Genomic DNA, 12,074 nt, shown 5'->3' on the forward strand with positions numbered 1-12,074 from the left:
CTGGAAGTTGGTTTGTGATGGTGATCATTTCATCTTCGGATTTTGTAGATGCTATCTCTATGAGGGTCTTTTAATAAAGTTGCAATTGGGGTGTAACTTGTTATTCCCTTTATGTCTATCTGTACATGGCTGATATCAGATATAACAAAGCAATTATTTTACTCAGCACATGATAAAACTGGTTTCAATATTTTCTTCATCTTCAACTTGATCGCTGGATGACTATCAAAATTTTACAATTATAATTTGTTTTCGTGTTGAGAGTTGTATGAAGGGAAATGCTCACATATGTAGTAGTAAAGAAGTCTGTGGTAGCATCTTCTAGCATTTGTTTAGTCCAGTAATTAGTAATTTGGTGCCCTACGCTCTTTTAGTTGACAAGCTAGAAATAATTAGCCATTACAAAATGAGTAGAAATACAAAAGTATATTTGTTCTTCTGCCATGAGCAATCGGCCAAATCAGCCAATCATATTTGTTGACCTAAATCGGAGATATTTTCAAATTTCTGGATATTTGCTTGTATCGATAGCAATTAGGTCTGGTTGCGGGGTCATTAGGTTAGTGGCCGCTGTTAACGCTAGTAGTAACAGTGAATATTTTATATCTACCTAAACTGATTTTCACAGCTAGCTACCACGGATTGCTTAATTCAGTACAATTGAGTATCACGTCCTAATAAACTAATATGCTTCACTAATGGGAAAAACGCTGATAATCAAATGTTTTTGTTAGGGGGCAACTCTGCAAAAACAACAGTTTGTCAAGACAGGCTAGGTTGAGTGATTAATTGAAGAGTAGGCAGAGTTTTCAATGAATCAATGCATTTACTACTTGATTGATTAACCATTAGCTTAATTAATAAAGAATGAAGTATATGAGTTTGCTGCTGTCTCACCCAAGTTCTTCTTCAGATTTGAGATTCCTTGCAGCTTAATAAGTTTGTTGATATTTTGATTCATGAGTAAATGCCCTCAGCATTCAGTATAATCTTTATACGAGACAAATAATTAGAGTTGTCAAGGTGGCTTTAACTATTTTCCAATGAACCTCTCAGCTTTTCAGGCTCTTTGTAGATACCGCTCAACTGCAACAATGTTCGATTGCTTGCTTGTTTTCATTAGCAAAGCTTATTACTTTGCTAGGAGGTGGTACTCTTTTGTAATGAATTATGTGTTTCATGATGGCTAGCCATAGGAACTAAATTAAATAGAGATATTAAATTTTCATTGCTACCACCAAAGTTAATGACCAAGTGATACCAGAAACAGCCTAAATACATAATTGCTATCGCTAGGCTCATATAGTCCCCATATTAAAAAAGTCTAGGTTTATGTCTGTAGAGCTAATTGGTTGATTTGTCTAATTAAACATGGCGTAAGAACAAACTGTTTTTGTATTTCTACTCATCTTTTAAATTGCTAATTATCGCTGCTTAGCAATGGTATCTCCTGGTCTACCTGTTAAACTAAGACCCGTTATACCACATGGTCTTGGATACTTTGTAAAAAAATGACACAAAAGTGCCCTGTCAACCAGAAAAATAGGCATGAATGACTTATGGGATCCAAGTTGACACAGAAAAGCTAAAAGATTCCATTTGCCAAAATCTACAGACATTTTTACGCAATTGACGATCTTTAATGATTTTATTAAAGCACATCAATTACATAAGTACTGTTACATCAATTACATAAGTACTGTTACATCAATTACATAAGTACTGTTACATCAATTACATAAGCACTGTTACATCAATTACATAAGTACTGTTTCAGCTCATTCAGGTTCTTCAATATCTTGGCTTTCAAATGAGCCATTGTTTGACATGGTGAGACAGACATTGGTTGGTGTTTATAGGATTTCCCTAGAGCTCTACCACAAAAATGTTCAATGGGATAGGCTTGAAAATTATGGTGTCGAAAATTGTGTCGTCACAATTTTCATATTTGGTGTTGTGTGCTCTTACCGCTTATTTTATTGCGTACCGCTTATATTTATCAACTACGATAATTACGCTAGTGGCAGGCGAAGGTAGGAGAACTCCAGAGAACCAATGAAGATGACAAAGGAATCAGTGTCATTAGCTCTTCAGGTGCAGATTATTTCTATGATAAGTAAGTGAGATTCCAAGCACCATACTATGTTTTCATGATGATATTATGCACTAGCCCTTTCTTTTTATTGTGATGTTGAGGGGCACGACTGAGACTAATCAATTTCAAGCATTGCTTGATCTCGTGAAAATGCAATTGACATATAGTCCTATGGCCACGCCACTGCAGGTCACAATTTAATCGATGTGATTTCATTACCTTTATCAACGACAGTATATTTATTGAAGCATAATTAATTAACCCAGAACATGTGTTTGTATTGGTTGGACGTTAGCACGATCCCCGGGCATTGTTGATTATCTAGAATCCTAGTTTATTATTAGCGCTCTCTAGGTTTAACAGCGCCGGTTGTCACAGAAAGCCGCAGCCTCAATGGCAGCGAAAAGAATCGACGACCTAAGGCTAAATAACAAGTACTAGAAATTCCACTGTCATACAGCCCACGACCAAAGAGATGGCCAGAGATATTGGCAAAAAAATAAAGGGTACTAATGGTTGAGAAATGCAATATTAGCAATCAAATGGCTCTGCAGTGCAATAGGATAACTGCAATGGTAGCTGTAATGTACTGGGTGTGGGTGTTATTATATACAACAATAAGCAATAATGAATGGAAAATATGTTTATATTTTCCCCCTGCAACAGGAGAAATGCAATATTGGCCAATATTAGAAGTAAAATGCACTGATATTCTTAGAATAATCAATTTTATTAATATAGTAATAATAGAAAACCAATACACAATTTTGTTTACATTTCAAAACGCCATAGGTAGCAATATCGAGAAGTTGTGGTATTTATATAGGTTTTTAGAAAATTTATTTAAAAAGTGTTTGGTCATGACAAACAACAACAATGAAAGGAAAATATTACAGGTTTATATCTCTCCCTTGCAATAGGAGAAATGCAATGTTGGCCAATATTATAAGTAAAATGCACTGATATTATTAAAATAACCAATATTGTTAATATAGTAATACAGCAATAATAGAAAACCTATGAGCGTTAATGCGTCTCGAAGATTTCTGCAAACTGCAGCAAAATAAAAGCTGTTATAAAAGTGTTATAAAGCTGTAGGCCCAATTTACTGTAATGTATGTAATTCAACAACAATAAAGAAATATGTTTATTATAACTCTGAAATGCAAAATTAGAAGTAAAATGGCAAGCTACTGTGTACTATACACAGTTTGAAAGTTGGTTGCGTTGAATGTAGAATGGTTTTGATAAGCGATCTTTAACAGAAAGCGGGTAGGAGCATTCACTCGTATAAAAATGTAGCAAAATAAAAAATGTTCTCGTCATGAAGGGGCGTTGTAGTTTGGCCTTAGCTTGTACGTAAGTTGTAAAGAATTTCGGCTAACGTTTTAAATAATGAACCCTTCGGTGATTAGACAAAAAACATAGGCTGATAAACGGTGTACCACAATTTCGTACCTGTAAATCGGTCTACGCCTCAAACGGTCTACGTTTATTACAAAAACCTTCGAATAAATTCGATTACAAGTAAACAGCACCATAGACTGGTAAAATGAACACGGTTTTCTCGTGAAATACGCACTACTAAATGGTTCTACAATCGGTCGCACGGCTTTATTGGCGTTTCAATTTTCGGTCTTAACTTTTATTAAACCGAGCTTTTCAAGCTTTTTGTGACAATTTTCGTTCAAATAAATCTGTCCATTTGTGTATAATCCGATCAGATGGGTAAGTTTAAAGATAATACCGATAATTTACAAAGACTTGGTAACATATTTAAATAGGTTTAAATGTGTTCTGTATCGTTATGATACTTTAACGACTTTACATTCCGATGCTTAAATTTCTTGATGAAATTTCTAGCCAAGGGTTCGTCTCATTGTTGATGAATAATTTTCGTAAGTTGTGTGCACATGCGTTTATCATAAAAACTCCCACACATCGCTTCGCTCGTTTGCTCGTGGGATGACATCACATTGTGGAAACCGCAACCAAATGTTTTTTATTGCAGGACATCCTTTTGACACCCTGTTTTTCCTAGTTCTATTATTCTTTGTGTATTGAATATAGGCTTATTCGAAAGCCAAGACTCTGATGTATTGAAATATATGATACAAAAATTATGTAATTTATGTGCTTTAATAGTGTTCGCATGATAGTAAAATTTATATATGTTTTTGGTTGCATAGCGGAGTAGTCTACGTACCTTTTCGAATTAGGTACGACCGTTAAGGTTTTTCAAAGCAATATGTGTCCGTTGTGTTTATACATTTTCTCATGACAAGATTTTGTATTGATTACTTTTTGTTCTCAGAATATGTCTTTCTATTACATGAAAATACTCTTCACAACATGTTGCATGTAGCTTTTCATAGGCTTTTTGTTGGTGCCTAGTTTATTGCACAATGATGGTTAGTTTAATGAGTCAATTTGATTCAATTAAAGTTGCTGCCAAAGTATTTTATTTGATGCAGACTAGAGGGAGTCAACCTTGCGTTGCTGACTGGTTTATGGCATAGGACCAGATACGACCTAAAAGTAAATACTAGATGAAGCTTTGACTTGTCTTGACTCTCACCTTGACTTGTTCTGTGGTGTTGGCAAATGGACTAGAGCAGGATGACAAAAACGTAAAAAAATGACATTGCAAAACACGTCCAGTCATGGGGCATCAATGACAACATCAGCCCAAGTTTTCCACCTCATGACCACAGCACCCAAGCTGTGTCAGTGATGTGGCAGGACTGGACATGCATGCAAACATTGTTCACCCATACAAGCTAAAAGGTGCAACTGTGATGTCAAAGGCAATTTACATGCAGTCTGTGAGAGACAATGCCAATGTGAGCACTTGATGCAAGATGAGAGCACACCAAGTGCACACAGTAATGGATGAAGCCAAAGGTATATCACATATAGCTCATCTTGATAAGCAGTCTAGCAATCACCCCTGACATGCTTCCATTATGCTGACCATATTCAATAAGGGGCAACCTCTGGAGATAGAACTTCCACTGTGTTGAAACCGGATGGGACCTCTTCCCTTACTATACTTTGGGGTGTGTTACCGATGACAGTTATGTACGGCAATCAGCAGATGGTGACACATATATTTGTGTTAAATCAGGAAGAAGTACTCTTTTTAGTCGTGAGTGGCTGCAACACTTCTAGTTGGACTGAAGGACATTTGTAGACAGCTGTCAATTCATCACATCAGCACTGATGAAGACACTAGGCTTATATAGTCGAAAAGATGAGTGGAGGAAATCTTTTTTTTAAAGTGAACCTCTCACATGCATTTTCCCAGATCAAGCTAGCTGAGGAATCAGAACCATTTGTGACGATCACTACTTAAAAGGACTATTCTACCCCTGCCATTAGCAGAGGGCCATGGATGGGTGTATTGTGCTATCAAGATGACATCTTCATCACAGACGAGTGTCAAAAACCATCTTGAAACACTGCCTGCGGGGCTAAACGCTATACAGGAATTGATTTGCAAGGCTAATAAAGGATGTGAAGACAACCATTTCTGAGAAAGCTATCAGGTGCACACCAGCAGCCCCAGTGTGGTACAACTCACACAGACCAACTCAAAACGGTGGTTGCCAGATACCATAGCACAAACCATTGGAAAATGCATGCATTGAGTACAAGATTCTGCTAAAGACCAGCTATGTCTTTAGAAACACCAAGACCAATTGCGCCAAAGGAACACTGCACTTTAAACCGTGTCAGCCCATTCATATGTCTGTAGACGCCAGGACCGATTACGCCAGAGGAACACCACACCTTACACGGGGGCAAACCAATTACTCATTGTTGACAGTTCTGACTATGCTAACCAAACCGCCACTTGGAACCCTGCTTGTATTGCATCGTCTGAAAAGAACTCAGTCAAAAGCACCCCGTCTGAGACTCAACCTACCTGCTTATCTTATGTATTATGAATCCTAGGTTGTGGCCTACCAAAATCTTGTATGGCACTTCCTTGAGAAAGGGAGAATGTTGTGCTTATTAACTTGTGTCATTACTGTTCTCCAATAACTTACGCTATTTCCTGTTTGATACTATGTGCAATTCAGCACTTCAGTTCTGGCTAATAAAGATAATCAAGTGTGATTATCATCTTTCTTATTCTTATCAAATAAATGCCTTTAAACACAATCATGTTAACCCGGATCATTCTACATTCATACATACATCAGTGTTGAGTTTGCTTTGTCATCTTATTCTAGTCTTGACTTTGTTTACGTAGTTTTCTTAGGTTGTGTAAACTCATTTGATTAGCAACCTGGTCAGCATGAATGTTCAAATCCTGTTATTTCAGTCATTTCTGGCAGTGGTTGACAGAACTATGTGCATGTAATCACCAACATATCATCTTTGGATGGTCATAAGTCGGGCTCAGACATGATCAGTGTATGGTCGACTGATGCAAAGCTCATCTACTTACAATACCTTTAACTGGATCATAGGGCAATTGTTATGTAATACCTACAGATATTTCTGGGGACAAGATTCTAACGATTGTGGTAGAACAATTTTGTTTTTGAACTAAACATGAAAAACCCTTGTGAAAAGTGAAACAATTTACTCCATCGATTAAAAACTTGCTACTGAAAATGGGATTTTCACTGAAGATCCTTGCTGCGCTTTAGTGCAAAAAAAGTCAACCATGTAAAGTGAAACTATTGTAATGCTCTAACTTGGGAAGTGTTAACCAAGATAACCACTTCTACATGAAGAAAATCAAGCTATATGCAAAGAAAGAAATGGACATTTATCCGCTAATACACTTTACTCAGGTCTACAGAAAGGAGATCAGAATGACCTTTGGTATTGAAAAATTTGGAAGACTGATCTTCAAAAAAAGGCATACTGTGCATTCAGATGGCTCGAAAATGCTAACTAGCGCCATCAAGGATCTAGAAGGATACAAGTGCTGAAGTGTTTCACAAGGCTATTACTGAAAGCAAAAACACGTTTGGCAGGTCCTACAAAACCTACTCGATGAAAGGAACCAAGCCAATAAATGCCTACACACTGGCGGTAATAAGTTACACAGCAAGCAAAATTAGGAAGACTAGGGAATGGCTCAAAAATGTACAGCAGACAGTAAGAGAAACAACAGCATGAAAGATACTGCAGCCTCCATGGCCAACATAGACAAGTTGCTAGTTAAATTCCATTCAATTGCTGTTAGAATAGAACCACACACTGATGATAAGGAACCTAATTGGCACCTCGAACCTCTCCAAGGTGCCTACCACCAACAAGTATTTGAGGTGGCGGCCTCCACTGGACATGTAAGCGGCTGCAAAGAAGTAAGCTAACAACCAATAAAGAGTTACTCATCATAGCAGCTCAAGAGCAAGTGCTCACAGACAAGCAACTTCAAGCGCAGATCTATCAAACTAAAATGATATTAGATGCAGGCTGTGTAATGATGCGATTCAAACCATTCAAAGCATCAGCAGTTGCAAGAAGCTAGCAGGCACTGCATACACCGGAGTGTCATAATCATTTGACAAGTTTAGTGTACAGAAGGGTATGCTATGAGTATGACCTCAATAAACCACAACAATAGAGAGAAGCTCTGAAGAAAATCAATAAGAACGACGGTGCTATGAATAAATGAAGCTTTTTAGGATTCTACATCAACAGACAAGCCCAGTTTGGCAAACTGGCTAGATATTGTGGAAAAATATAATAGATACAGCAGTGTCAAATGACTAACCGAATAACCACAACCAAGCCAGAAAAGAACAGGAAAAATTAGCAAAATATCTCTCATTCGGAGAATAGACTGTAAATTTCTGACATATAAAAGCAACTGTAATTTCTGTAGTCATTAGAGTATTGGGTGAAATAACTAAATACACCTCAGAAGTGGCTAGCAAAACTCCTCAAACCTCAAAACTAGCAACAATCGACACTAGTCAGTCGCAGGAAAGCGCTGTTGGGAACGGCTTCAGATGCTGAACAAAAATGGAAAACATGAACACTCAAGAGAGAAAATTTGACTACACTATTGCCAACAGATGCTCTTTCTCTCTACCCTTATCTCCTTCTCCCTTGACCTATTTCTCTTTCTCTCACTTTCCCATTTTCTTTCTAGTTGGGAAAAGTGGTACTTCTTCAAAATGCTGTGAGGGAGCCAGGATCTTGTATAAACGCCAGTTGTAATCTGCGATTTCACATTAATTAAAACAAGCAAGTTAATGCTATACAAAACTGAACATTGCTTCAGAGAAGTTGTATATTATTTGCACCATTCACTGCAACAAATAAATAAACATTGTTACTGAAGGATCATATATATTTACCACAACATCCAACAAAGGTTGTGCTGAAAATATGCAAATTGCAAGTTTGGTCTTCTAACAACATTTATCAGTAATCTAGTGGCCCAAATCTTGGAATTCATATAAATTTAATGTTTCTGTCAGCGCAAAACACGTCTTTGTAAGGTGCTTGTTATGGTTTGCCGTTATCAATTCAGTCTTTACGACACGAGTGACTAGTTAGTCAATTGTGACTCGCTGATATACAGATCACTTGAATGAAAAGGCAACCCTAAAAACACACCTTAGAAGAAGCCATGGACTTCAAACTCATAGATATTTATGATTGTTGTTGCATTAAGCAGCATCTGCACAAACCTAGCTCTCATTGGCTGAACGCAAGTCATCGTCGTAAAGTATCGGTCAAGGATTCCAGCATGGTAAGCGCAAAGGGACTCAGGGTTGTTCCGGAGGAATAAGTGATCTTCTACATTAGAAGCAGTCACTATGGCATTTCGGGTCCTTTCCCAAATTTCGGAGTATACTTCATCTACAATAAGATATCTTCATGAAGGAGGGAAAGATCTATGGGTTTGAGGTAACAATACCTGGTTCTCAGAAACCAGATGGATATGCGTGTGAAGTTTGGATAAAATTGGCTAAGAAATGTTGAAGTGCGTAGTGTTTACACGAAGTAACAGAGACACATGCGCACTGACAATGTGTAATTTGTTAATATAGATGGTCCAATGCCATTGCAATAATTTGTTTTTCACCAGGGTATGCTTTCAGTTCAGAACAACAAGCCAACAGTTTGGTTAGTAAAGACTCATTTTCTGGAGATAAAAGACCTGGTCGCATTCATGGCCCAACCTAGTTAAAACACTGAGGCGTGGGTAGTCCAACCATAATCTTATGGAATGGAAGAATTATTAGCTTACTTCCCCGGTTATGAATCCTGACAGCCCAAAAACAGTGTGCCTGTTCAAGGTCAACCCTTAACCAGGGATTCGCCTCAAGGTGTGAGTGGGCAATTGTTCCCTCTAGGCCATCAACAGCCCTCCTTCCTTCATTAGGATATCCTATTGTTGAGGACATTTGTGTCAGCTTCCCTATAGAAGATGGTTGAGATTTTTATTGTATGCTAAGTAGGACAAGCGAGTATTAAATGTACTAGTCAAGAGGGCGTCTGTTTTACCAGACGTCAACAGAAAATAAGACACGCAGATTTCTTGCTGTTTCCTTATTAATATGAATGAAGTGATTGCAGACAATAACTTAATGCTGACTATTAGATTGGTGCTCAGAAAAGTTTTTAGGAAAACTGCAAAGTATTTGTAACATTGTTATACTATACATTTAATAAAATTTTGATAACAGCTAATTATAACTGCAATGCTGCGCTCGCTAATGTTTTTATTGTCTTCATTTTTACAAAGCTGCTACTCTGATTAAAAAGTGAAACTTTTATTCAGATCAAACTAATTTCATATTACAACACAACCTTGGTTTTGAAATGTCTCTGATCTTGAATGAACGGAAGTTTAAGCACATGTTTGGAGAATCTTTGCTTAAGACGCTGAACAAAAATTTGAAATATGAACGCTCAAAAGAGATGCCGAAGAAACTCGGTGAACCGTTGTAAATTGATGTGTTCTTTCTCGCTTGCTCTCTTTCTCTATCCCTCTCTCTCTTCCTTATTCTAACCCTTTTTCTCCCTTTCAATCTTCCCTTTTTTCCCTTTCTTTCTATCCCCTTTTCTTCATTCTCTGAAAAACCCATACATACCTTGAGCTAGTACATGGCTAATAGCTGGAGCATATACCCATTCTTTTCTGACATCTCCAGGTGAGTCCAACTCAGGGTTAAAACAACCCAGCAACCTGCACTCATGACCAGCATCTTTATAAACAAGGCCAAAGCAATCAGCACGGGTGCTACAGTACCCAGCACATCTTAGTTTGCTTTTTATTCCAATCAGAATGGAGCTGAATTTGAGGTCTTCAGTGGTGAGGGTGATTCGGTTGAACTCTTTGCTGGACTCAACACTAAACAGCAACAGGATTAGGGAACCTGAAATTATTCAGCTCTTTGTCATTGCTCTTGCAACAACTCGTAGCTAAAAATTCATTCAAAATTTTTATGAAATGTTTTAATTTATTTTGTGTTCGAGTTAAGAATTTTTCCACAATTAGGGAGTTACTGAATATGACAGACATCTAGATATATAAAAATATATATATAAAACATTTGCATATTTTTACTGGGTTACAAAAAGCAAGCACCGTTACTCCAACTGATTCATGTAATATGACAGTGATAACTTACCGAAGCAGATGTAAACTCTTCCCATATTTGTCAGCAGAGATTGCAGAAATAAAAAGCGTTCAAAACTGTACATTTGTTGCGAGTGAAACGAGACATAATGATTATCTTGACTCCTGTATGGGCTACATAAGATCCTAAGCTTTTGTTGCGTAACCATAAATGACCTTATTTTTCCCATTGACTCCATTGTCTTTGTTGCATCCTTATCTCGCTTTCATTTCATTCAGTGTCATCTTAGGGTGCCATATATAGAAAGATCAATCACTCACTATTTCTTATCACTTCATTGGTGTTTACTCACCTAGGTGACACCAGAATCAAAGACACCCATTCGATAAATACAAAAGATATATGATAGTTTATCCGCCTAGCCATAGCATTATAAGTCTTTTCATTATGACTTGATCTGTATCACCTGAGATAATAACTACCGGTAAATGTTCTCCATGTGGTTTTACTTATACTCAAATATTTCTCTAGTTATAGATTATTTTTGTGTTTAAACGGCATGCTCGAGACTAATCTGCTACATACAATATATCTTCACAATTTACAAACTAAAGACTTTGTTCTATGAAGTATGTTGATGTGAAACCTTTAAGATGAGGATATTTTATTCGGTGTTTAGCACAAGCTCAAAAAACTCGCATACATTTATCACTTCAACATTTGAGAAGTTATGAACATGGTCTAACCAGATTATTGTCCAAATGTACATGGAGAAGTTACTGACTAACTGGCGTTGTTTGTGCAGGTCTTATTTTTAATAGCTTTACTTTTTTTTGAAGCTCTAATCTTGTACATTCATTCGTCGACATATGAGCTGATTCCGTTCTGGGACTTGTATGCCAATTTACTCGCATCTCAAAGCAATGTTTCCTACATAAAAAACTAAGTAAAAATTAATCCTTTGCTATTTTAATGAAAAAAACTACCTAAAAATTATATTATAGTGGAAAAAGTGTTTTTAATTGTTATAATTCAGTACCCACACTAACAAAGCGACAAATACCTATTTAGTTGTTGTGATTTGCATTAAAATGTATAATCTGAACATGTACACTACTGAATAGAGTTTCTAACTACGAGACAGACGTTGTTGATAACGGCAATCTGAAAAACTTGAGAGCAATGCAGTCAGTACACTGAACTTATGACCCTGCGTTAGAGAAACTTTAAATTTAACTTTAATGAATTTAGCTTACTAAACACACACTTTAAGCTAAGTTTTAATATTTTACTAAATTTTACTTTGCGTTGTTATTATTGGTATTACTTTGCATCACTTACTACTTTACTTTTCATCATATTTTTTTAGTATGGTTCCGGTTATGTGATTTTGCTACGCGTTTACCATAACTATT

At 36.8% G+C, this 12,074-nt stretch overlaps 1 protein-coding gene across 1 annotated transcript; it reads right to left on the reverse strand.

Moving 5' to 3' along the window:
• Positions 1-8,512: 8,512 nt before the first annotated feature.
• On the reverse strand, positions 8,513-10,735 carry LOC137408082 (fucolectin-like). The gene is made up of 4 exons (XM_068094475.1): positions 10,711-10,735; positions 10,171-10,455; positions 9,324-9,494; positions 8,513-8,932 (listed from the first exon to the last, which is right to left on the reverse strand). Exons 1-4 carry the CDS (start codon positions 10,733-10,735, stop codon positions 8,688-8,690), a joined length of 726 nt encoding a protein of 241 aa, XP_067950576.1. The 3' UTR covers positions 8,513-8,687.
• Positions 10,736-12,074: the final 1,339 nt, after the last annotated feature.

The sequence above is a fragment of the Watersipora subatra genome, chromosome 11 (genome assembly GCF_963576615.1).
Source record: "Watersipora subatra chromosome 11, tzWatSuba1.1, whole genome shotgun sequence".
Taxonomy (NCBI): domain Eukaryota; kingdom Metazoa; phylum Bryozoa; class Gymnolaemata; order Cheilostomatida; family Watersiporidae; genus Watersipora; species Watersipora subatra.